Source organism: Aethalodelphis obliquidens, unplaced genomic scaffold, assembly GCF_003676395.1.
Source record: "Aethalodelphis obliquidens isolate GAN/ISIS:26980383/991018 unplaced genomic scaffold, ASM367639v1 scaffold17, whole genome shotgun sequence".
NCBI classification, from domain to species: Eukaryota; Metazoa; Chordata; class Mammalia; order Artiodactyla; family Delphinidae; genus Aethalodelphis; species Aethalodelphis obliquidens.
Window position 1 is genome coordinate 30,028,333 of NW_020837961.1, and position 22,305 is coordinate 30,050,637.

Genomic DNA, 22,305 nt, shown 5'->3' on the forward strand with positions numbered 1-22,305 from the left:
GTGACCCGTCAGCTACGGGGACCCTGGCTTTATTGCCTGAATACCTGCTACACGGGGATCAGCGGGCAGCCCTGCGGGGGGAAGGGTGGGGACGGCACGTGGCTACTGCTGCTGCTAATGATGTTAATAGTTGTTTCAACAGCAACAATAATGGGTGCTTTCTCTACATTAACTCATCCAGTGCCAACAACGACTCTGTGGGCGAGGTACTAGTGCAATTCTCTTTTACAGGTGGGGACGCTCTGAGCACTGACTTGCTTGAGGTCCCACGGTGAGAAAACAGTACAGCTGGGACTCTGCAGCCTGTGCTCTCACCCTCTGGGTTCCACTGCCGCTGACAAAGGACAGTCACATCCCCGCCTTCCTGGGGATTGAAACTGAGCACCTGCCAGGGCGGGGCACAACACGAGGCAACTTGCCCATCCAAAGAATGCACTTCCCCACCACTTGCATTATTTTGAGAGCTGCCAGCTGTTGAAAGGTTCTTAACATATTAAAAATGTAGCAAAGGCCCTCAGCAATTAGCTTAGAAATTAGGAAGAGAAAATGGTGGGTTCAGGTGCTGCCATTGCCAAGTTACACCTGGACCACGTGGTGCTCTCCGCCACGGCTGACACACACACCAGTTCCCAGGTCGGGGGGGTAGGGAGAGGAATGGTGGCACCCCCATACAGCGCTTCCGGGGGGACAGGAGGGTGGCCGGAACACCCCCGGAGCCTCTCTCCTGCATCCCTCCACACCCCTCCCCAGAGAAGTCAGGGAGCGCACCTGCATGGGTGCTGCCTGATTCTGCAGCATCCCTGACGCTGCAAAACAAACCCTGTTGTCACTCACATAGTTTCGGCGTCAAGCACATGGTATTTCATCGCACTCTGGCTCCTCCGATGCGGGTGACTCACGCACGAGGTTATACCTAACTGGGCAGGTCGTGCTGTGGGGGGGAGTGGCTGACAGCTCGGGGGAACCCCGTACCCGCAACTGAGTGACAACAGCTCCGCCTGGGCTGCACTCACAGGAGCCAGGAGGAGTCGCCTAAGAAGGGAGGTACCCACAGGGGCTGCGCCACGGGAAGAGGGCCCGGCATCTGCATGTCGACGGGAGCTCTGTGCTTCCACATCACTCCTGTGAGTCTAATCCTTCTTACAAGGTGAGAGAAAAAAAGAACTCGGACCTAACAACTTTGTGAAACACGGCCCTGAAGATAACATCACTGCTAGTGTTGGGGTGGAAATGGAAATTAGGTGATAGGAGGCCCCTACGAGGGGCGGCCATGGGAGGGACTGGGACTTGCAGTGGGGCGGGAGGGGGGGTCTATGCTGTGAACGGAGCCTCCCTCTGCTTTTCACGGAAACAAGGAGGGGCTGTGGAAATCCTTCAGTGAGAGAGAAGGGAAAAAAAAAGACTCATCCAGAGCATTCATCAGTGGGGAAAACAAAAGGTAGTTAATTGGTGGTGTGAGGCTGGCACAGAAAACACCGCTCTCCACCGAGTGTGTGGAGGAAGCTGGAATCCTGAACCATCACTGCCACTTTCAAGCAGCTCTGAAACTGACTCAAAACACCAAGGGTATGCTCTTTAGCCTGACTCAAGGAATACATGATTAGATGGGTCTACAGTCCTATTCTGGTCCCCACAATTTCCACCTCTGGGTCATGTTCCCAGAGAGCTTGGGAGCCCCTGAAATCTGAGCGAAACTCCAGTTCCATCCATTTCACTTGTGCTCTGTTCCCAGCAAAGCCGGGAAGCACACACCTCTGAGCTGGACTCCGGGAGCGTTCTCACTGACCCCTGGCTTAGACGCATGGAGATGAGTCTACGTTCTCTGTGATGCATTCACTCCAGGAGAGACGTTGAGAGAAACCAATTTGAGAGGAGGACTTTCCCTTGGACAATCAAAATCCAAATAATTCAGGTAATAAAAGTTGACAGCAGACAGGCATAATCAAAGACTGCGAGAATCGGACACAAAGAGGATGTTGTCAAGAAATCAATTCTGATGGTAATCACACTTCAGTGAGCCTAAAACCACTGCTGTCAAAATGGTCCCGACACGGACGAAACCTGTGTTACTCAGGTTTCTGTTAACAGTTTCTGTTAACTGTCCCCCAAAGGAAACCTGTCTACTGTACAGACAGGAAATGAGGCTTTGGGATGGGCTGGGGACAGAGTCCCTGAGAGTCCCCAAGGCTGGCGCTCAGGACTGCAACCCCAGTGGGCAGGTGCCTGGGCCCAGAGGGGACTCACCTCAGAAAGCCCCTTGCCACTTGCACCTGAAGTGAATGAACTGTGGGTTTTGCGGGAGTCAAGTTAGAAGACGCACCTTTTGATTCGACTTGACCAGAATAAAAACATGGGTTATTTTTTCGATGCACAGACTAACTGTGAAAGCACCCTTAAGCTGACGAGCACTGGGGGCAATTTTATAAAATGAACAGTAAAATCGATTTTGTAAAGTGCATGAAGCTGAAATATGGTGAGCGATGGTGTTGACCAAATGGATTTTCCTTCAGCTGTGGTTACACGGTGAGTCCTTTGCTACTCAATAAGTCTGGGCGGTTAAAAGCAGTCCATAAGGTTCAGTTGCTTTTCTAACTATTAGCTTTAAAGTAGTATTACCTATGGGATAGACAGATATCTATCATGGGAAATTATTTTATAGGCAATTCATCCAGACAGAAAACCAGGCCATTTCAAGGTAACGAGAGACCCAGAGCAAAACTCTTGGAAAACAATCCATTCGACAGCCAACCATCATCATGATATCCTTTCTGTTTCTTTGCTCCTCGGAGACATCTTACTCTTTCCATGATGTCAGAAACAAAAGATTATGACTTTAAATGGGGAATAACCAGCTGGGCAAATGAATTTGTTCAAATAAGACCACATGTCTTGAGGCTGCACACAAAGACAGACAGACACACAGCAGCAGAAGTCACTGACTCGGAGGGTAATCACATCTCCCTCCAGTCTCACAGGAGCCATGCTGGATTTCTGCTAAAATTCTGCCCTGCGTGGCTCCTGATGTGCTAGCAGCTGTCTGGTGCTCTTGCACCCTGGCAGCATGTTCTTGGGAGTCTGGTCAGCTGTATGTAGACTTTTTAGATTCCGTGAAGACGCTGCTGTGCCTGTCACCTTTTGGGGAAGTGACTCGTTCCCCTCCTCTTTCCTCTGGGCAGGGAACAGCTTCAGGTACCTTCTCAGAGTCCTCCCAGCTCCTCAATGCCAGAGGCGAAATCTGGACTCAAGAGTGTCTGTCTCAGGACTTCCTAGCGGTCCAGTGGTTAGGACTTTGCCTTCCAACGCAGGGGGTGCAGGTTGAATCCCTGGTCAGGGAGCTAAGATCCCACATGCCTCGGGGCCAAAAATCCAAAACATAAAGCAGAGGCAATATTGTAACAAATTCAATAAAGACTTTAAAGATGGTCCATATCAAAAAAAAAAAAATCTTGAAAAAAAAGAAAGAGTGTCTGTCTCGACTTGTGTTGCCAAGGGGGAGGGGGGAGTGGGGGAGGGACGGAATTGGAGTTTGGGATTAGCAGATGCCAACTATTACATACAGACTGGATGGATAACAAGGGCCTACTGTATAGCACAGGGAGCTATATTCAATGTCCTGGGATAAACCATAATGGAAAAGAATATAAAAAAGAATGTACATACGTGTATAACTGAGTCAGTTTGCTGTACAGCAGAAATTAACACAACACTGTAAATCAACTATGTGTCAGGAAAAAAAAGAAAAGAGTGTCTGTCTCTTAGTGTGTTAACCCACTGGCCTGCAGGGCTCCTCAGGAGAATTAAACACAACACAAAAGATAAAGCTCTTACATCTGACAACAGCATAGGGCACTGTGGTGAGTACAGTGGGCTCTCAAGAAACACTGAATTGAGGCTGCTATGTCATTCCTCCACTAAACCTCCCACGACAGATGACACTGAAATCTGTCCACTGAATTCATACACGGCCAGCCACCCTGTGAGCTCAGATGCATTCTTACCAAGTGCATGACACAAGGAACTGGGCAAAATCATCCCACAAAACCTACAAACCCCATGCACTATGAGGAGGTCCTTCTCAATGATTCCGTCAGAAGGGGCCAAGTACCTAAGGCAGGAAGTCTAAGAAACAAAATAAATAAAACTGCAGAGAAGAGCTTACATTTCTTTCCTCTGACTTAAATTTTCTACTTGGAAAATGAATAAAATTTCTGCTTTTCACTGGAGTTGACTGATCTTCACTGAATTCAGCAGACAGCACTTTTTATGTTTATTTATAGGCAGGCTGGTATCTTAAAAACCTAGAGGGGTGGGCAAAAGTTTTAAATAGACTGATTTCTACGGCTCCGTTTCATGAAGCATCAGTGGGGCTGGATAAAGCATTAATATCCACAAAAGTAAACATTCTGTTTTCTCTGCTAGGTGAGTGAAAACAGCAATGAACTTGAAACATTATTTCCACTTGGCCTTGTGGCACATTGTATGTGCCAGCAGGCAGAAGCGCTTGCAAGTAAAGAGTCTGGGCCCTGCAGTCAGCTCCCTCACAGGCCTGATGAAGTCACTCAGTGTCTTACACTCAACCACTCAACCACAGAGGTGATGTTTCCTCACCGGGAAAATGGGGCGATGTATGGTACCGACAGCAGGGGATGCTGGGAGGATGGATTAGAAAGTGGTCTGCTGTGAACCGCACAACCTGCTGTTAGCCAACAGCCTCGACTCTGCGCTGCCTATCAAGCCAATGACAACAATTCGTTTGCGTTCCAAGTCCAGCAAAGCAAGGTTTAGGAAGAGATGCCCCCAAAGAAAACACCTGGGATTATCTACCAGAAAAACGTACCTGCATATAACCTTGACTGTTCTCATAATTAATCCTGGATACACTGACTCAGAGAAGAACTTGCTGTGCTTCCGCTACTAGAATCTCTCAGTTTTCAAAATCCTAATGCTGTGATCTCAGCTTCCATTATGTCCATTCCATGGTCCTTACAAATGAGGTCAGGAATCAAGGGAGTCTGACACAAGATAGGGAGGAAAGGTTAGCTCACTAGGCTGAAGTTTTAGGTGGGACATGATACTTTTCAAGAGGCCAGAGGAAGAAACAGTCATACAGGTTACCTGTTGGGAGGGGATTATCAGACGGGTTTAAGAGATGAAACCAGAATGCAGATATTTAATGTCCTAAAGAAACCAGTTCAGAAAACAAGAGTCAGAGAGACCAAGTGACCTGAGGCCGGTCACGGCACGTGGTGAGCTTAAGGCGGAAACCCCAGGCTTCTCCCCCCGGAGCTCAAGGACACAGGTACCACCCTGTGATTTGCTGGGCTGTCAAAAGGGTGGTTTATGTATCTGACCTTTGGAAACAGGGATGCTTTATCAGGAACACTGCTTCTCCCAGGACTTTCATGAGTATTGTGACAGTACCCTATTCATCCACTTACCTGTCCATCTGTTCACTGATGCCTACTGTGTGCCAGACTTTGTGGTAGATGCTAAGATAGACCTATATTAGAGTTTTGTAAATGCCAAGGAGAAATGATCAATAGGCAATTCAGCGCTCACCACACAGTAGGACGACAAGATAAAGACTAGAGTTGTACAACACAGGAAAGATAGCCAATATTTTACAGCAACTATAAATGGAGTACAACCTTGAAAAATTGTGAATCACTGTATTGTACACACCTGTAACTTATATAATATTGTGTATCAACTATACTTCAATTAAAAAAAATTAAAGACTAGAGTTAAGTTCTGAAGTTTTTTATATTCATTTGTGGGTAAGGCCTGTGCGGGGTGGGTATGTGCTTAATGTTTAATTTAATAAGTGACCCAAAGGCAGGAGTATGGACTCGGAGCTCTGCAGAGCAGACCTCCACCACAGCTACTGATTTAATGAATACTCCTGGCACTCTTTAAATTGAAAGAGAGTTCATCAGATTTGTGCATCTGCCCTTCTCAGCAATCTGTTGTGTTTCTGAGGAAGGGAGGAAAAAACGTGAACAGACCATTTTCGGGTATGTTACGAGTAACTCAGCTTCCAGTGATTATCAAGTCATCAAGGGCTCAGGATGCCTAATTTCAGGAAAAAAAAATTTGTCTGAATCATCCTCCTTCCATTCCTACTAAGTTCTCTTCTCAACCGTCTTGAAAATTTCAAGTACTAGCCATTGAAAGAAAAAGAAAAAACCGAAATGAGTCACCTACTACATTATCTGCAAGCTATAAAAATAAGCATATTTTTAGTATATCAAAAAAAACAAGTCCCTATAAAACTGGCTCAAAAACCACCTCCTTCTTGAGAGTTTTCCCCTCTGTTCCATCAAGGTAATCACTGCCTCCTCTGGGCTCCCAGCCTACATCACACATCTATCTAGTGCAGTCTGCCCTGGGGACTGGTTAGTTGTAGTGTCATCTGTACATATTCCTGGAGAGCAAACAAACAAAAAGGAGAGTCCCTGTCCCTGTCTCAGTACCTGCTACACAGGAGATGCCAGTAAAAGTGCTGTACTGAAGAGATCAAAAATAAGTTTCCCTAAACAGGGCCTTTAAACTATGAAAACAGAGACTCACTCACTTGCCACCCTCAGCAACCATCTATCCAAGACCTCCTAGGCTGTGGCACTTGAAGGTCACGGGAGCAGAGCCTGGGACACAGACACAAGTGCGAATGTGCCTCTGCCTCAGAGAACTTGCTGGCGGTGAGGGTACTATCCCTGGGGCTGAGAAGCCTCGGTCTGTGTCCTCCCATCCCTTATTTAATTTGGCAAATCCGTTATGAAATGCAGGACTGGAATTTAGCATTTAGTATTGAGTCTGAAGTTTATTTCAAGTGGGCTGGAAAGTCAAGATGGTGGGGAAGATGTGTAAGACTAAAACTCAGGTTTGTTAAATCAACTGAGGAACAGGCCGTGACTTGCCAGAGGTTTCAGGTTAAGAGGTGCTCTGAACAAGAAGCTCACTAACTGATTCCTACAAAGAGTTGGCAGTCAGCACTGCTGACGTGCTAATCTGCACCGAGTAATGGAGCAGAGGGAGAGGATGAAACCGTCCTCGCCCTCAAGGCACTGAATGAAATACACTAACAAAGAATTAAAATACAGTGACATAATCACCTCAGAGGTGTGAATAAGATACAACAGCAGCCCATGGGAGGTGGTGAGCAACTCTGCCTAAAGCAAGAGAAAATAACCCATCGTGTCTAATCACTGGTGGTGAAAGAGGGTTCATGTGCATCTCGCACAGAACACCTATTAGCCGGAAAGCCTGTTAGGATTCGTGTGTTTTTCCAAGGTCGACCTAACAAAACTGAGTTTTGTATACTCTGGATACTTTTCAAATGAGCTGATCAATGGATGATAAAGAGAGACTCATTCATTCAACAAGCATTCGCTCGCCTACCTTGTACCAGAAATGGCCAAGTTTTGTTACTGAAGTATATACATATATATACGAATAGGAATATTCTAACATCCCTACACAGTTATTATCAGTCAATTACAATGCAAAGCCCAGTTTCCAGGGATTCTGCGCTCCACACGATGAGTGTGGCAGACACCTCATCCCCGAGAGATGCAGCAGGGAAACTTTCCTCATCCTCCCTGACAGACAAGCTGTGACGAAATGCCACTCTCACAGACGCTGTGTCACTTTAATGTTGCCGTGACAAAGGAAACTGCAAAGCCCAACAGCCCTGGAAAGGATGGAAAATCCCTGAGCACATCTCCATGGTGTCAGATTCTTAACAGCCCCTTCAGATGCATCCTCTAAGGACCAACACTTTTAGTCAGAGTTTTCAGCATTTCATGTGGAATAAATGTTTCTTCTACAACTGGTAAAACAACTGGCTGGCTTTTTGAGAACCCCACTTCCTGCCAGACTCTGTCATGTCCAATACTGCCAGACATCTAGAAAGCCTATATATTGATTTCCTTTTGTCCTGCAGACGCAAGGGAGAACACTCATCCATAACATTTGGACTGTCTTCAAGAAGCCTCCACGGCCGCTGTGAGCAGCTCTTCGTGTCTACACACAAGGAATGACTGACACGAGATCCTGCCTCATCTTCTGGTTTTCGGAGGAGCATTTACCAAAAAGGCTGGTGAGGAAGGTTAGCACGCCTGGTTCTACGGTACAGCTGAAGGCATGGGCCACTGCACCTAGAGCCCCCTGAGGAGCATCCCCCGCCCCTGCTGGGCTGATCGCAGCCTCTGATCAGTACCCACCAGCAAGGCAAAGCTGTGCTCCGGCAGCATCCCATACTGTTGCACGAGCTTCTCCCGGGTCACGCGGGGCAGCTCGGGAAGCTGCTCCCGGAGCTGGTCGATGTTGATCACCTGCTGCGGGTCTGTGCCAGGGGGCAGGGACCCCGAGTCGTAGAGCAGCAGCGGGGGCAGGTTGGGCTCCGGCATTAACCTGGCACACAGAGGAGATGGCATGACTGAGTATTCGGTTTAGCTGGAAGAAACAAACCTATCGTCAGTATGAAAGTGTGTGTCTGGATGCCATGTTACTTGCAAATATTTTCCAACATCCCATAACATCAAGTCTCCTAGTTTTCCAGGAACTAGTCCTTATACAAGTGTAAGGTCAAAATGACCAAATCCACCACTCTCTATGCTTAAACTAAGAGCATTAAGTGAAAAAGGCACAGCACCATGTTGATGCCACACTGTGGTTTGTAATTGTGGATAAAGTATATATTCATAAAGACATAGGCTGGAAAAAATAGGACCAAATGAGAACAATTTACTTTTTAGGAAGAAAGACTATACATTTTTAAATATTTTTAGCAGTATTTGTGTAACAAATGAAAAATCAAAGAAAAAGAAAACTTTCTTTCTTGAGAAGTGCAAGAAATAAATGGATTTTGCCTAAATAAAATGTAGAAGCTAGGGGAGAAGGAGGAATGAATAAAGGGAGTATAAGGGATTTTTAGGGCAGTGAAACTATTCTCTATGACACTGTAATGGTGGCTACATGTCATTATACATCTGTCAAAACCCACAGAATGGATAACATAAAGCACAAACCCTTATGTAAACTATGGACTTTACTTAATAATAAGGTATCAATATTGGTTCATTAATTTTAACCAAGGTACCACACTACACACTAATGCAAGGTGTTATCAGAGGAACCTCTGTGTGTGTGGGCGGGGGGTGGGGGGATACGACACATACCAAGGAGTATATGGGAACTCTGTAATCTCCACTGAGTTCTGCTGTAAACCTAAAACTGCTCTAAAAAAGTCAACTAATTTTTAAAAAAATGTGGAAGCCGCACCGCTGCATATACTCTTGTGAAATAAAGATGTCCTTCCCTCTGTTCTAGTCTAACGTTTTCTCTCTGCCCATATTTGTCAAAGGGCTTATGCAAAAGCAGGGTAATGCAGAATGGTGGCTCCAAGGTAATAGCTCAGAAGGGCAAGTAACCCATCACCTCAATGCCAAATCTGTGCTATGAATTAGTCTGACTTCTGAAGGCAAGAGGAAACCAAAGGGAGGCTTCCTGAATCCCATCTGTTAACCTGAGAGACAGAGCTGAAGCCACTGGCTGTGCTAAAAGCCAACTCCACGCTCAGTGAGAAAGCAGCATAAACAGAGTAGGGGCGACAATGGAAAACAAAGAAGTTCTTAGGAAGAACAGACTGAACCTAGAGGGATCACTATAATTAGAACAATGGTGACTTTGACAGACACACAAGAGGAGTCCTTGAGGTGACATGCATTCTAAGGGTTTGTGAGCTTTGTCTTTCCTAAATCTCGATGCTATATTTGTTCCTCATTGACAGCAATGGCTACTCTTACCTCTTCCTGCACTTCGCAAAGGAAAGTGCCAACCCCCACCACTTTGTTGCTTAAATCTTTAATTTTTGCAGTCTGCTAAACTGGGAAGAAACAAAAGTCTCAATTTATTGGAAGCTATTCTTATTATTTGCTTTATTTCTGGATCTCAAATGAGGCCTAACGTGTTAAACAGCATCACCTGAGGTTTGAAGGGAACTGCCATTAACATATACATCTCTTTTTTCTACCTTCTCACAGAACTTCAGTGTTACTGCATTAATTACTGAACATGAGAATAAGAACAGCCTAGGCCCCACCCCACAACTGCCATCCTCTTAGCTCAATTATGAAAACTCTGACACAGAGGTGAGTGAACAAGTGTTTTCCAGCTGTTGAATCCTGTCAAATAAGGTACTCCAAGGCTACCAAATCAAGAAAATACTCTTCCTCTCAGTGTACACGTAAAACAGGAAGCCTAGATTTTCCATTATGCGACAACAACAAGGAAAAGTGGTTCCTAAAAGCAATCTAGGATCATTATGTTGGTCTGTAAGTGGACCTGGAATATGACCCAAATATAGAATGGTGTTTTGACAGGAGGAGTAACCACCTGTAGTCTTGTTTTCCTTCTTTGTCTCTCATCGGCACGGTGCACCTGTGACAGTTAAATGAGAAAACATTTTAAAAATGCTGCATGCAGCGTCAGCTAGTGTAGATGCAGACAGGGGTTCCCCTACCAATAGGGAACCCAGGGGATTCAAGCTCCTCAGCCTTCCTTGGGAGACACTTTCATGAATACATTGCAGAAATAATATTAAAGAAAGACAAATGTTTAGCATGATAATTAAAGAAAAAGAACAGAAAAGAAATTGCTTCAACGTTTCCAACATTTAACCAGCTCAAACTCTAGGCTCTTGAGCTTTTTTCCCCAGTCTTCTGTTAAGTGTATAAAATCCTCAAAATTCAGAGTCAGAAAGTTAGACTCAAAGATATCTAAACAGAAAAAGACACCACTACAACCAGTTCTAAGCTTTCTTCCACTTCTAGCTTAAATTGGCAGAACTTAGGTCTGATAGAATTTAAGGAAGTAAAAATTCTTGGAACAAAGGAGGTAAGCTGGAAGCCAGGGAAGTGCCAGGACTTAAGACTCAGCAAGTCTGATGGCAGTCAGGTGAAACCTCTTACCAGCCCTAGAGGGCATATCACAACCCTGTAGGGTACCGTATTTTCCTAATTTTACTAATGAGGAAACCAAAGTGCAGAGAAGCTAAGTACCTTCTCCAAGGTGACATGGCTGGTCTGTGGTGAGCCCAGACTGGAGCCCCACCTACCTGTATTCAAGATGCTGTCATGCAAACTCACCCCAGCTTGTAATCGAACGAGCGAGTTTCATTCAGGATTTTACCTCCATTCTCGAGTTCATTGATTTGCCTCTGAATTTCATAGTCTAAAAATAATAGTTTAGTATCATATTTTGATCCCTTTCATCCAGTTTAGCAATAATTAGACATCTTTTTCGATCTTTATGTCAAAAACTAATCAAGGGAGTTGTTTATAATTCTTCCCACAGATGCTATATTTTATTCTTGCTGCCGTCATAGAATAATCATGCTAGAAAGGGCCTTTTAGGAAGCTCTGCTTCTTCACTTTTTGAGGAAACCCAGACTCAGAGAGATTGCATAACCCAGTACAGGCTACAAAACGTGGCAGAAGCAGGGCTAGGACCAATATCTACGCAGAATGACCCCAGATCTAAGATCGCTGCTTATCAAGAGTTTTTATCCCAGGATCCACGGGTGGCCTTCAAGGGGTTCTAGTACCTCCTGAGATTATATGCAAATGTGCATGTGTGCACAGGCACATATTTTGGAGAGAGGGTCCAGAATAAAAATTCTGGACCCTCTCTCCAAAATATGGAGAGGGATCTATGACCCCAAATGATGAACAGCCACTGCTCTATGCCACACTCCCTCACCACCCAACAAGGCAGAAGTGGTAAGCAAAGCACAGCCACAGTTGCTAAGCTTCCTTATGAAAACAGCTTTAGCCTCCGCTCCCCCCTCAACTCCCCGCCCAACATGTACCACCTGCCCTTGCCCAAATCCAAACTCTTATCATAGCTGATAAAAAGCAGCAACACGAAGAGGATGGCTAAAAAGCGTGATGTAGGGAGAAACATGGGGTAGAAAAATTACAGGCTTGAAGAATTAAGCCCATAACAGTAAAGCTTCGGTTCTTCCAGCCTGAGTCAGACCACAGGTAGAATTCTGTCTCAGACTACTCCAAAGGGTCCTTCATAAAATAACAGGTTAGGGACAGCCAAAATCAGGCAGGGGTCTCCATCATAAGTCATCAGGGATGAACCTACCTAAAATCTTGTTTTTTAGGTTCCCATCACCACCTCTTAGAATGAGTTCCAGAACACTTATCACCTACAAGGTGAAGTAGAACTTTCTTTCTGTTCATTCCAAGCTTCCCCTTCACAAACCTGAGCTGGAGGGTTTTCCCTAACCCAAACCTATCATGGCCTCAGAAATGTGGACTGTGTCTCCTTTTACAGGCAGAAGAGTCCACCATCATTAGTCTGTCTTCACGCGGGGACCTTCCCCAACACCTTCCTCTCCTGTAAGTCATCCCTTTGACCATTTTAATGCTTTTTTCCTGAAAACTTGCAGACTCAAAGTGTCTTCACTGAGGCTAGTTGATGATTTCAGGTTCAGGATAATAAAATTTTATACAAGATTAGAAAATCTTTTTTGTGTTCCTTCTAATACCCAGGATGCTACTAAACCTTTTGGCTGTGACTCCATTCATCCATCCCGTTCTCTGTGTACCCTGAAGGGTGCACCTTAACCTCCACCTCCTCCCTCCTCTCTTCCTCTCTAGATACCTTTGGTTTTAAAGAATATTTTCATTCCTCTGAGATGTCTTCCCCTCATATTCACAGATATCAACTTCTATGGACCACCCTAGATGTTGACCTTGCTCAACTGTTCGATTTTAACTACTAGTATACATTTGTCCACACTGAAAGATCCACAATGTGAACAAACAAGACCAATACCTGATTACACAGGCCCAAGCAATCTATTAGTTAAAACGGTAAAAAGCAGAAAAACATACTGACCAATTAGGTCAAATCGTGGCCATCTATAATGAACAAATACGACTTTATACAGTTCGGTCTGGTCAGAAGGAATGTGGTACATGGAAAAACAGAGTTACAGGATTTTGCAGATCCTCCCATAGAGGTGAAGTCTATTTCCCCTCCCCTTGAACCTGCTTTGAATGGAATGTGCTGGAAGAGATGCTGTGCAAGTTCTAGAGCTAATGACTCAAGAGGCCTTGAGGCATCTGCCTTCATCCTCCTGGGGTGCCCCCTCCGCCAAATAAGAAGGGCTGGGCTAGGCAAGTGAATGAAGCAAGCCCACGTGGGTAGAGCAGCCCAGCAGACATCCAGCACCAAGGCTGCAACACGTGAGTGAGGTATCTTGGACCCTGTATCTCAGCGGAGCTGCCGGCTCCCCAAAGCCACATGAACGAGCCAAGGCAGGACAAGTAGAAAAACCACCCAAGCCACAAAACTCTGAAGTTGAGATGTTATTATGTAAGCCATTAAGTTGGGGGGGGGATGCTTGTTACACAGCAACAGATAACTGATACAAAGAAGTATATGAGGAGTAACAGCTGACATTCACCTATAGCTTTGGCCAAAAACCTGGCACTATTGAGATTCTTTACTTCGGTTCGAATGCCCAAAGGCTCCCCAGGGTTATGCACAGATATGTTGGCGTCCACTCTCAACTGGCCCTCTGTAAGGAAAGAAAAAAGACAACACTTTAGAAATTCTCTGAGGCAATCGTGGTTTTTTCAAGGCAAGAGAGTACAAGCAACGTCTAACTCTAGTTGCTGTTTAGTTACAGCAGCCTAACCTTAGAGGAAGTAAGGTTGGTCCTGAAGTACTAACTTCTGCCCACTTGCAAAAATGATGGTCCTAAGGCATCTGAGGGGTGTGTGTGTATACATTTCTGTGCACCTGTGCACATGTAGAATGCAGGAGAAATTCTGGATATACTGGCTTGGGAAATCTAATTTCTTTCATGCCAAATAAGAAAAACAACACTGTTAAAAATGGAGATTTACCCTGCAGTTTTATTCCGAAGTGTTTTTCAAAGTGTCAGAGCTGGGTTGTGGGGGAAGGCTTCAGAAATGATCATGTGATAGCCCTACACTGCTCTCCAATGGAATGTGGATTTCCAACAGTGATTCTGGGAGATTTATAAGAGGGTCCTTGAGAATTTACAGCTCAAGGGCAAGAGCCAGAAACCTGGGCTTTTCCCCTCGTCCTTCCTCCAGGTACTGTAATGATCTCTTCCTTCCGTAAACAGGACTCGGAATCCTTCCTGACTGCTGTAAGGGTTTGCCGCAGCAGACAGACAGTGCTGTTATGAAGGGGACGGTCTGTGGGGGAGGGACTCAGAGGGGGCCATCCCCATCCTGGGAGGACCTTCTCTGACCCTGCAAGCCCCCCCCCCCGCCCCATTTTGGGAACAGTAATCCCTAAGGAAGCAGGTGGTTTATGGAGAGGGCCAAGAGGCTCTTGAGGAGGATAGGGAGGCAAAATCTCAAGCCAAAGAGAGATAAAGATAAGAAATCATCACATTTTATACCCTGCAAGGTAAGGCCTCAATTCTCTGTTCTCCAATTCCACTTACAATATTTAAAACAGAACAAAAGGGGAAGACAAAATGCTGGATTTTTCTTAGGCAAGTCTTTGAACTAAAAAAGAATCTGCCAGAGAGGAATGTGTCGATGGGCTGAAGAAAGCAATTTCTTTTCCAAGGTTTCATAGCAAAAGCATATTAAAATAATAAAATAGCTCAAATATACTCTATGCCAAGAAAAAGAGACCCTTGCAACAGGTCTCTTGTCATTCCCACTCTGCCGCTCCAATGGCCACCCACGTTAACAGGCAGGGAAAAGGTGCCTTTCAGCCCAGAAATTACTCTATGTCTCCAGAATGGACCTCTCACATTTCTACAAAATCCCATAGCCCCTTTAGGACAACATGTGCTTCCTTGAATCTCAAGAAGTCCCAGCGACTCCTGATATCATCAGACTCTTGGTCTAGGAACCCTGCGGCATCCTTTGCTGCTCTGTTTTCTTGGCCCTTTGTAGTCTAACTGACTAGATCCTGTCAGTTCCTCCCCCCAAACATCCCTCAGAGCTGTCACTTCCTCTCCATTCCCATGGCTGCCATCCTTGCCTGAGCACCCGCATCCCATCCTGACCTTCAACTCAGTGACCCCTCCTGCTCCAGCCCCACCCCGCTCCAGCTCAGTTCCAGCCACATCCTGCTACAGGACGGTTGCATCACTCCCAGCACTTGACCAAGTGCACAGCTGGCTCCCACCGGGTCATCCCACCTCCTCTGCTTGGTATGCAAGAGCCCTCGTCTGGTCTTGACTGATACACCCCACATTTCCTGCTGCTCATTCCCTGAGAAAGCCTCCTCCCATCAGGGAAGCTTCTGTCTGCTCGCTGGTCCCCACAGGCCCTCGTCATCCCTGTCACTGTCCCTCCTTCAACCTCAGCTCATCCTTCGAGGTCCCACAGAAGTGGTACCACCTTCTCCTCCTGGAAACCCTCATCAGTAGGCCAGCCTCCACTGGTGGCTCCTCGGAGCTATCAGAACACATGCAATCAGTAGAGCACACGATTGTAGTCTATTCTGAATTAGTCTTTTCTCTGAGACCAGATGGAAGGCCCTTGGGAATGGAGCCCAGATTTAAAACTCCCACCCCTCTTGCCTTCCCAAAGACATCACTCCTTCAGTTCTCTCCTCTCTCCCACAGCACTCCTTAACCCTCTTCCTCAGCATTCCCTCTATGCATGTGTATCCATAATCAACAGTATTTCTCACTAGAAACAAACCCCAAAGACCCACTCCCTTGAACCCAGTTCTCTCTTCATCATTCTGCTGTTATTGCTCTGCTTTCCTTTTCAGCAAATCCTCTCAAACAAGTACTGCTTGTTTGTTGGCATCTCATCTCCGTGAGCTCACCTCCCATTTACTCCTACACCCATGTCAGCCTGGCTTCTGTCCCTACCTCTCTGCAAAACGCCTTGTCAAAGTCACCATCAACCCCTGGCTGCCAAATCCCACGGACGCAGGACACGCTGTGTCTTCCCCTCACTGGATACGCCGGCCCTCGGCGGCACGTGACCTACCAACCAACGCCTCCTCCCTGAAACATCTTCCTCCCTCGGCTGCTGTGACCTTACTCACCCTTAGCTGGCCCCTACCTCCTGGACACTTTCCATGTCCGTGTCATTTGTTCCCATCCAGACTCAGGACTGTCTTCTTTACCTGCACTCTCTCTGTAAATGTATATGGTCTTAAACACCATCCAAGTTCTGATAACTCCTGAATTTCTCTCTTCAGCCAAAACCCTACTCTGAACTCCATCCACACTGACCTCTGCGCCTACTTCATCTCCACGTGGAGGTGGCCCAGGCATTTCAGTTTCCGAAACTAAAGGATCTGCCCCTGCAACACATGCACCTTTGTCCTCATCTTCCCCGTGTCAGCAAATGGCACCGCCACCTCGTTCCTCAAGCCTCCTTGACTCCTTCCGGCCTCTTTGCCTTCTACACCAGCCTGTTAACAAAAATCCTGTTATTTCTAAAAACCACCTCGAATCCACCATCTTGCTCTCTCCATCCTCACCGACACCAGCCCTGTCCAGAAGAGCACCATCCTCCACCTGAACTACTGCCAAAGCTTCGGAACTGGGCTCAGCTTCTACTCATACCCTTCTGAAACCCACGTTCCATGGAGCAGCCGCGGTGGTTTTCCAAAACGGTAATCCGACTATGTTGTTCCTTGGCTTAAAAGCCCTTCCTTGACCTCCCACTGCCCTTGGAATGAAATCCAAACTTCTTATTGTTGGTGATCTAGCGCTCGCAGACCTTTTCAGTCTTACCTGAGGCCACACTGTCCTGCTCCTCGCGCCTTCCCTACAGTGGTCTTCTGCCACCTGTGTTACCTCCAAGCATATACTGTACGTCTTCCTCACCTCAGGGACTTTGCCTGGGCTCTTTCCTGGACGCTCATCCTCTAGCTCCCTGGGGCTGGGGCCTCGGGTTATTCTCCAGAGGCCCTCACCATCCAATGTATTCTTTATCATGGCACCCTCTGTATTTCCTTAAAGCACTTATCACTGTAACTACTTTGTTCTATTTGTTAATGTATTTGTCTCCCTCATGAATACAATATTTCCTCCAGGTAGCAGGAACAATGTCCTTTTCACTGCTCTGTTCAGAACCTAGAGCTGCCTCTGGCACATGGTAATTGTTCGATAAATTCATACCTTGGTATTTTCCTGAGCCACGAGTAAGCAGACTGGTCTCACAGTAGGTTCCCGACAAGTTCTAAAGTTCTGTCTGAATAGGACTAATCTACTGAATCCCGTGAAAGGCCCATTCAGCTCAAAGGAAAACTTCCCAAGTATGCTGAGCTCTGCCCAGCCAAACCTCGATACTTGGGAGAGAACTTTTTTTGAGCCCTGAGAACCCTGAATTGGACCTCTCCTGCTTTTAAAAGTAAAACCATCTTTCACAATTTAGACTTTTAATTTGGAAAAGGAATAAAGCATGAGTTTCAGTCTCTCCCAGAGAAGACCGCACTCCATAGATGTCTGAGGGGACTCATTTAGTGTCCTGCAGTGTTGAAAGGCAGTTCCCTTGCCTGGATTCCAATACAGTGTCCAACACTCACAAAAGGCATTTACCCAGTGAAGACAAAATACCTTTTAAACAAATTAAGGTAAATTGCCTCAAGTCCACAAAAGCCTCACAGTCACGTTTGCTTCAATGCATTCTGCAACACTGGGGGAGGGCCTTCACAAGAACGTTATCAAGCTCAATTTCCACCCTCTAGAAGTAGAGAGATTTGTAACAGCAAAACGAAAAACCTGTACTACTGAGCACAGTGATATGGTGCAGTCACATTTTTTTTTTTTAAAACACATTCACACACCAGAAATATAACATCAGGGCAGAAAACTGTTTCTGTCAACAGCAGGGGCCTGATGATTTAGTGAGAAAGTCTATTAAGCTGTCTCATTCTGATCACTGAATACTCTCCAGAACTTAAACAACAGGGTTTGACAAAAAATAAGGTAAAATAAATAATGTGGCTCAATTTTATCCAACATATTTCACAAAGTTTATTCATCCACAATGAGTGGTGATTCTACTTACTACTGTCAATAGAAGCACCTGACCTTTCATGAGCACAGGCTATTTGTCAGGACCTGTGATACGTTTTATGCACATTACCACGTTCTTTCCCTACAGCAGAGCTTTAATGATACATCCACTTAGACGTCCTTTAGGCAATTCATACTTGACACGTCCAAGACGGTATTCCAGGTTTTCTTCCACAAGGCCAGTCCTCGCCTGCTCTTCCCACCCTGCTGCCCCAACTCTGTTTGATGACTTGGATGACTTCCTCTCCTCTTTGGTTTCTTCCTTTCTCTTTCCACAAGTGTGGAAAGGGAGGCTCACAGAAGTCAAATACCTCGCTCAGTTTCTATAGCTAGAGGCGGTAGGATAGGATTCCACCCCAGGTCTGGGCCTGCAGTGTCCTCAGCACTCACACTCTGCTAACCCAGCTCCCAAGGTTGTTTGTTTTTAATTAATTAATTTATTTTTGGCTGCGTTGGGTCTTCCTTGCTGCGCACGCGCTATCTCTGGTTGCAGCGAGCAAGGGTACTCTCCGTTGCAGTGCGTGCGCTTCTCATTGCGGTGGCTTCTCTTGTCGCGGAGCACAGGCTCTAGGCACTCAGGCTTCCGTAGGTGTGGCACGCTGGCTCCAGAGCGCAGGCTCAGTAGTTGTGGCACACGGGCTTCTTTGCTCTGTGGCATGTGGGAACTTCCCGGACCAGGGCTTGAACCTTTGTCCCCTGCATTGGCAGGCAGGTTCTTAACCACTGCGCCACCAGGGAAGCCCTCAAGGTTGTTATCTACAGCAGCAGAGACACTGTCATGGCTGGCACTAGGAAGCGGGGTGACAGTGCTTACAAAGGAAGGCGTCCAGAAGTCAGACACACCCAGGCTCGGGCACTTCCTGTGCACCTTGGCCAAATAACCCAACCTCTGGAAGCCTCAACTCCTCACCTGTACAGTAGGCACGGTAATACCCATCTCTCAGGAATGTCATAAAGTTTAAATGAGACAATAAATTAATTTAAAAAATGCTCAGTGAACTGATGAGCACATACTCGATGTTCAAACCGGCAGATATTACAACCTCGGAAACATTTAGCGTATCTATATACTTTGGTACACATTCAACTCAGCAGACTGCTTTGAGGATCTCAACAGTGGCAAACATCCTGAGAAGGAAGTGACTTCTGGAACCCAAGCTGAGCTAGTCTACGCTCATTAGCAAAACTATCAGGAACTCACTGAAGCACAGCCCGGAGCAATTTAAGTTTCATTCCAAAAGCACGCTGGGGGTCCACTGGTGCTCTCCAGGGCAGCCTTCCGTTGGTTCCCAGGCTGCATTCTCCAATGGCGACACAGTGGCCTATGGTGGTGGGACAGAAGGATGGGAAAGGGGCCTGGGCTGATAAAGTGCTGAGAGCACCAAAAGTCGGACACCTGCAGACTCCAGGCAGACCTTCACTACCCAGAGCACTTCAGGACAACATCAGCCACTCTGCTGCTGTGCTGGGGGCAAAGCTGTCTGATTTGTATTTAAAAGCAACAAAAAGTGTCACAACAAATGAGATTTAATGAACCCTCTCAGCTGTCACTGCCTGATGAGTTCTCACTGTTATGGTTTATCTCTTGGCAAGGACCCGATGGGACTATTTCTCAGCTAACAGGTGGCCTGTTTATTATTCCATAGGTTTGGTAGGAATCACAGTTATTTTGAAGAAGAATGGAATAATAAAACTTTTTTAAAGCAACAATGCATAAATGGATAACTACCCAATCTGCCCATATTTCGTTTCTATTCTGTGGGTAAAAAGACAGCATGAGCCAATTCTCCATTCTACAATGGAGAATTCTCTTGCTCTAACACAGAGCACTCCACTCAAACTCATGTGGCTGGCTGTGTTTTTCCTGACTTTAGCTTAAAGAAGAGAGCAAATTGGCAAGTTCCATCTCTAGATTCAACTTGTACCAGGGCTTTGATGTTACAATTTGTTGCCCATTAGATGTCCTATGTGACAAATGTGGCATTACAAATTCTGAAGTCCCTTTGTAACATGTGAATAAACGTGTGACAAAATGGTCAGTAAATGGTATGATAAACCGACAGGGAGATGAATCATCCCCACCAATGGAACTTAGTGGCACCCTCTGTGACATGTTAAGTGGTTAATTTTTTGTGTCAACTTGACGGGGCCAAGGGATGCTCTGATATTTGGTTAAATGTTATTTTGGGTGTGTCTGTAAGGGTGTTCCTGAATGAGATAAACATTCAAATTGATATACTGAGTAAAGCAGATTGCCTGCTCACCGTGGGTGAGCCTCATTCAATCCGCTGAAAACCAGAATAGAACAAAAGGCAGAGTGGGGGTGAAGCCAAGCAGGACCCTGCGGGGCTCCTGGACATGGAAGCCTTTCTGTGGCCCTGTTTCTTGTTTGTAGAGAACAGATTCCAGCCTCCATGACCTTCCCTGAGTTCCAAAGGGCAGGTTCATACAGTTGCTAATCAGGGAAGGGAGGGGATGCAGAGACAAGGGAGAAGCAGTCAAGAAACAACAGTGCAGCCTTGGGGCAGGTCCTGGTTCCCCCTCAAGGGATACACGTAACACTATCTTTGAGCTCTTTACAGAACTAAAACCCCCAACAAATGGAAGATGTTAACTACCTGATGAAGCATTCTTCATTCCAGAGAGAAGGTCATGATGTGATAGCCTCAAGAACCACAGAAGCTCATCAGGAGACCAGATTAAAGGAATGCAGGCCCTGCACACACCCTGATCCTTATCAGCAACCCAGCCCTTGAACCACTGCTGTAAAACTCCTCACCAAATCCCCCTGGGTTGGGACACACAGTTTTGAGGGCATGAGTCCACTGTGTTCCCCTCTACTTCACCCCAAACTCTGTCTCTGAGATTCGATTTGGCACCAGCGCACAGAGGTTGAGTTTTTGGCATCGGGGGAATTTGCTGTCTCTGCCTGACTGCCTTGGATCGGGGATACTGGTCTTGTCTTGGACTCTGGCTCAGACTGGAACTTACGTCCTTGGCTCTCCTGATTCTCAGGCCTTCAGTCCTGGGCTGGAACTATACTATTGACTCTCCTGCTGCTTGATGACTACAGATCTCAGGGACGCCTCAGCCTCCACAGTCACATGAGCCAATTCCTTATAATAAATCTCTTTACATGTCACACGCACGTGCACACACACACATTCTATTTGTTCTCTTTCTCTGGAAAACCCCGACTAGTGCACCACTGGACTGAGAGATGGATTAACCACTGGAGATGCAGAACCTGCACCCTTTTTCCACGCTGTCAGGGAGTGCTCTGCGAGCGGCAGACATTTTTTAAAAGCCCCTGGGAACAGAAAATAGGGGAAAACCACGGGAGACACGGGCATTCAGGGATGTTAAGAGTGGGCAAAGCAGCGCTAGGAAAGGCTCATGAAGAAACTGGGTTTGACCAAAACTTGTGATCTTTGTATCCAATTTGCAAACACTTAAAATGTATAATTTCCTTGATCCCAAGTTTTCACATTGTTTCTTCTGTTTAATTCCCTATTATATTTCTATTGAATTTCAGACTTTATCTCAAAGTTAAAGTTTTGTGAAATCATAACCTTGGTTTGTAGTCGATACAATCTGGCTTCAGCTTTCCTGGATGGAAATTCTATAAAAGGCGGAAAGAGACCCAGAGAAAAAGCATCCAGTAGCAGTGAAGCGCTGCCCACACAGAACTCACAAACTAAGAGCTACTGTGCATGAACACAGGGTCTTCTGAGGACGATGAAGCTGTTCAAACACATTATTTTATTAATTCTCACAACGTCCTGATGCAAGAGGCCAGGAGGACACCTCCAGTCCCTGGACTCCTAATCTCACACTCTTGGGCTCAGCACCTCTGCAGGGCCGCTGTTTGTGTGTTTATTTTTGGTCAGGGGCTCAGAAAAAAATTCAAGGAAAATTCTAAAGAAAAAACCCCAAAACCCTGAGGTAGAAAAGGCTGAGCAAAGGATGCAAACAACCCCACTGTAGCTGCTGCAGAGAATAAGACTCCAGTGAGGAGAGAGCCTGGGAGTGGAAAGGGAGATGGGGAAGAGGCGGGCACTGCTTCTGTGGCTGCTACCTGCCATGTTCGCCTGGCTGGTCCCCAGGGCCTGAAGAATCAGCTGTAGCTCCCTGACGGCTGCAGCCGCCTCTTCTCCACAGGACATGTCAGGCTCCAGGACCACTTCCAGAAGGCCGACCCCTACCAAAGAGAGGCAGAGTCAGTCTGATTGGAGCTCTCCAGTCTG

The 22,305-nt window shown here is 46.2% G+C and overlaps 1 protein-coding gene across 2 annotated transcripts in view; it reads right to left on the reverse strand.

The window, feature by feature from the left end:
- GATB (glutamyl-tRNA amidotransferase subunit B) overlaps nucleotides 1-22,305 on the reverse strand; it is a 75,695-nt gene that overhangs the window by 19,286 nt on the left and 34,104 nt on the right. The window contains exons 5-9 of one of the 2 annotated variants that reach the window (XM_027117181.1): nucleotides 22,137-22,259; nucleotides 13,484-13,597; nucleotides 11,148-11,232; nucleotides 10,396-10,440; nucleotides 8,223-8,412 (exon numbers count right to left, since the gene is read on the reverse strand). In XM_027117181.1, coding sequence (XP_026972982.1) covers nucleotides 8,223-8,412; nucleotides 10,396-10,440; nucleotides 11,148-11,232; nucleotides 13,484-13,597; nucleotides 22,137-22,259 — 557 coding nt within the window. The remainder of the gene's footprint in view (nucleotides 1-8,222; nucleotides 8,413-10,395; nucleotides 10,441-11,147; nucleotides 11,233-13,483; nucleotides 13,598-22,136; nucleotides 22,260-22,305) is intronic. The other variant, XM_027117182.1, reaches the window with a different exon arrangement.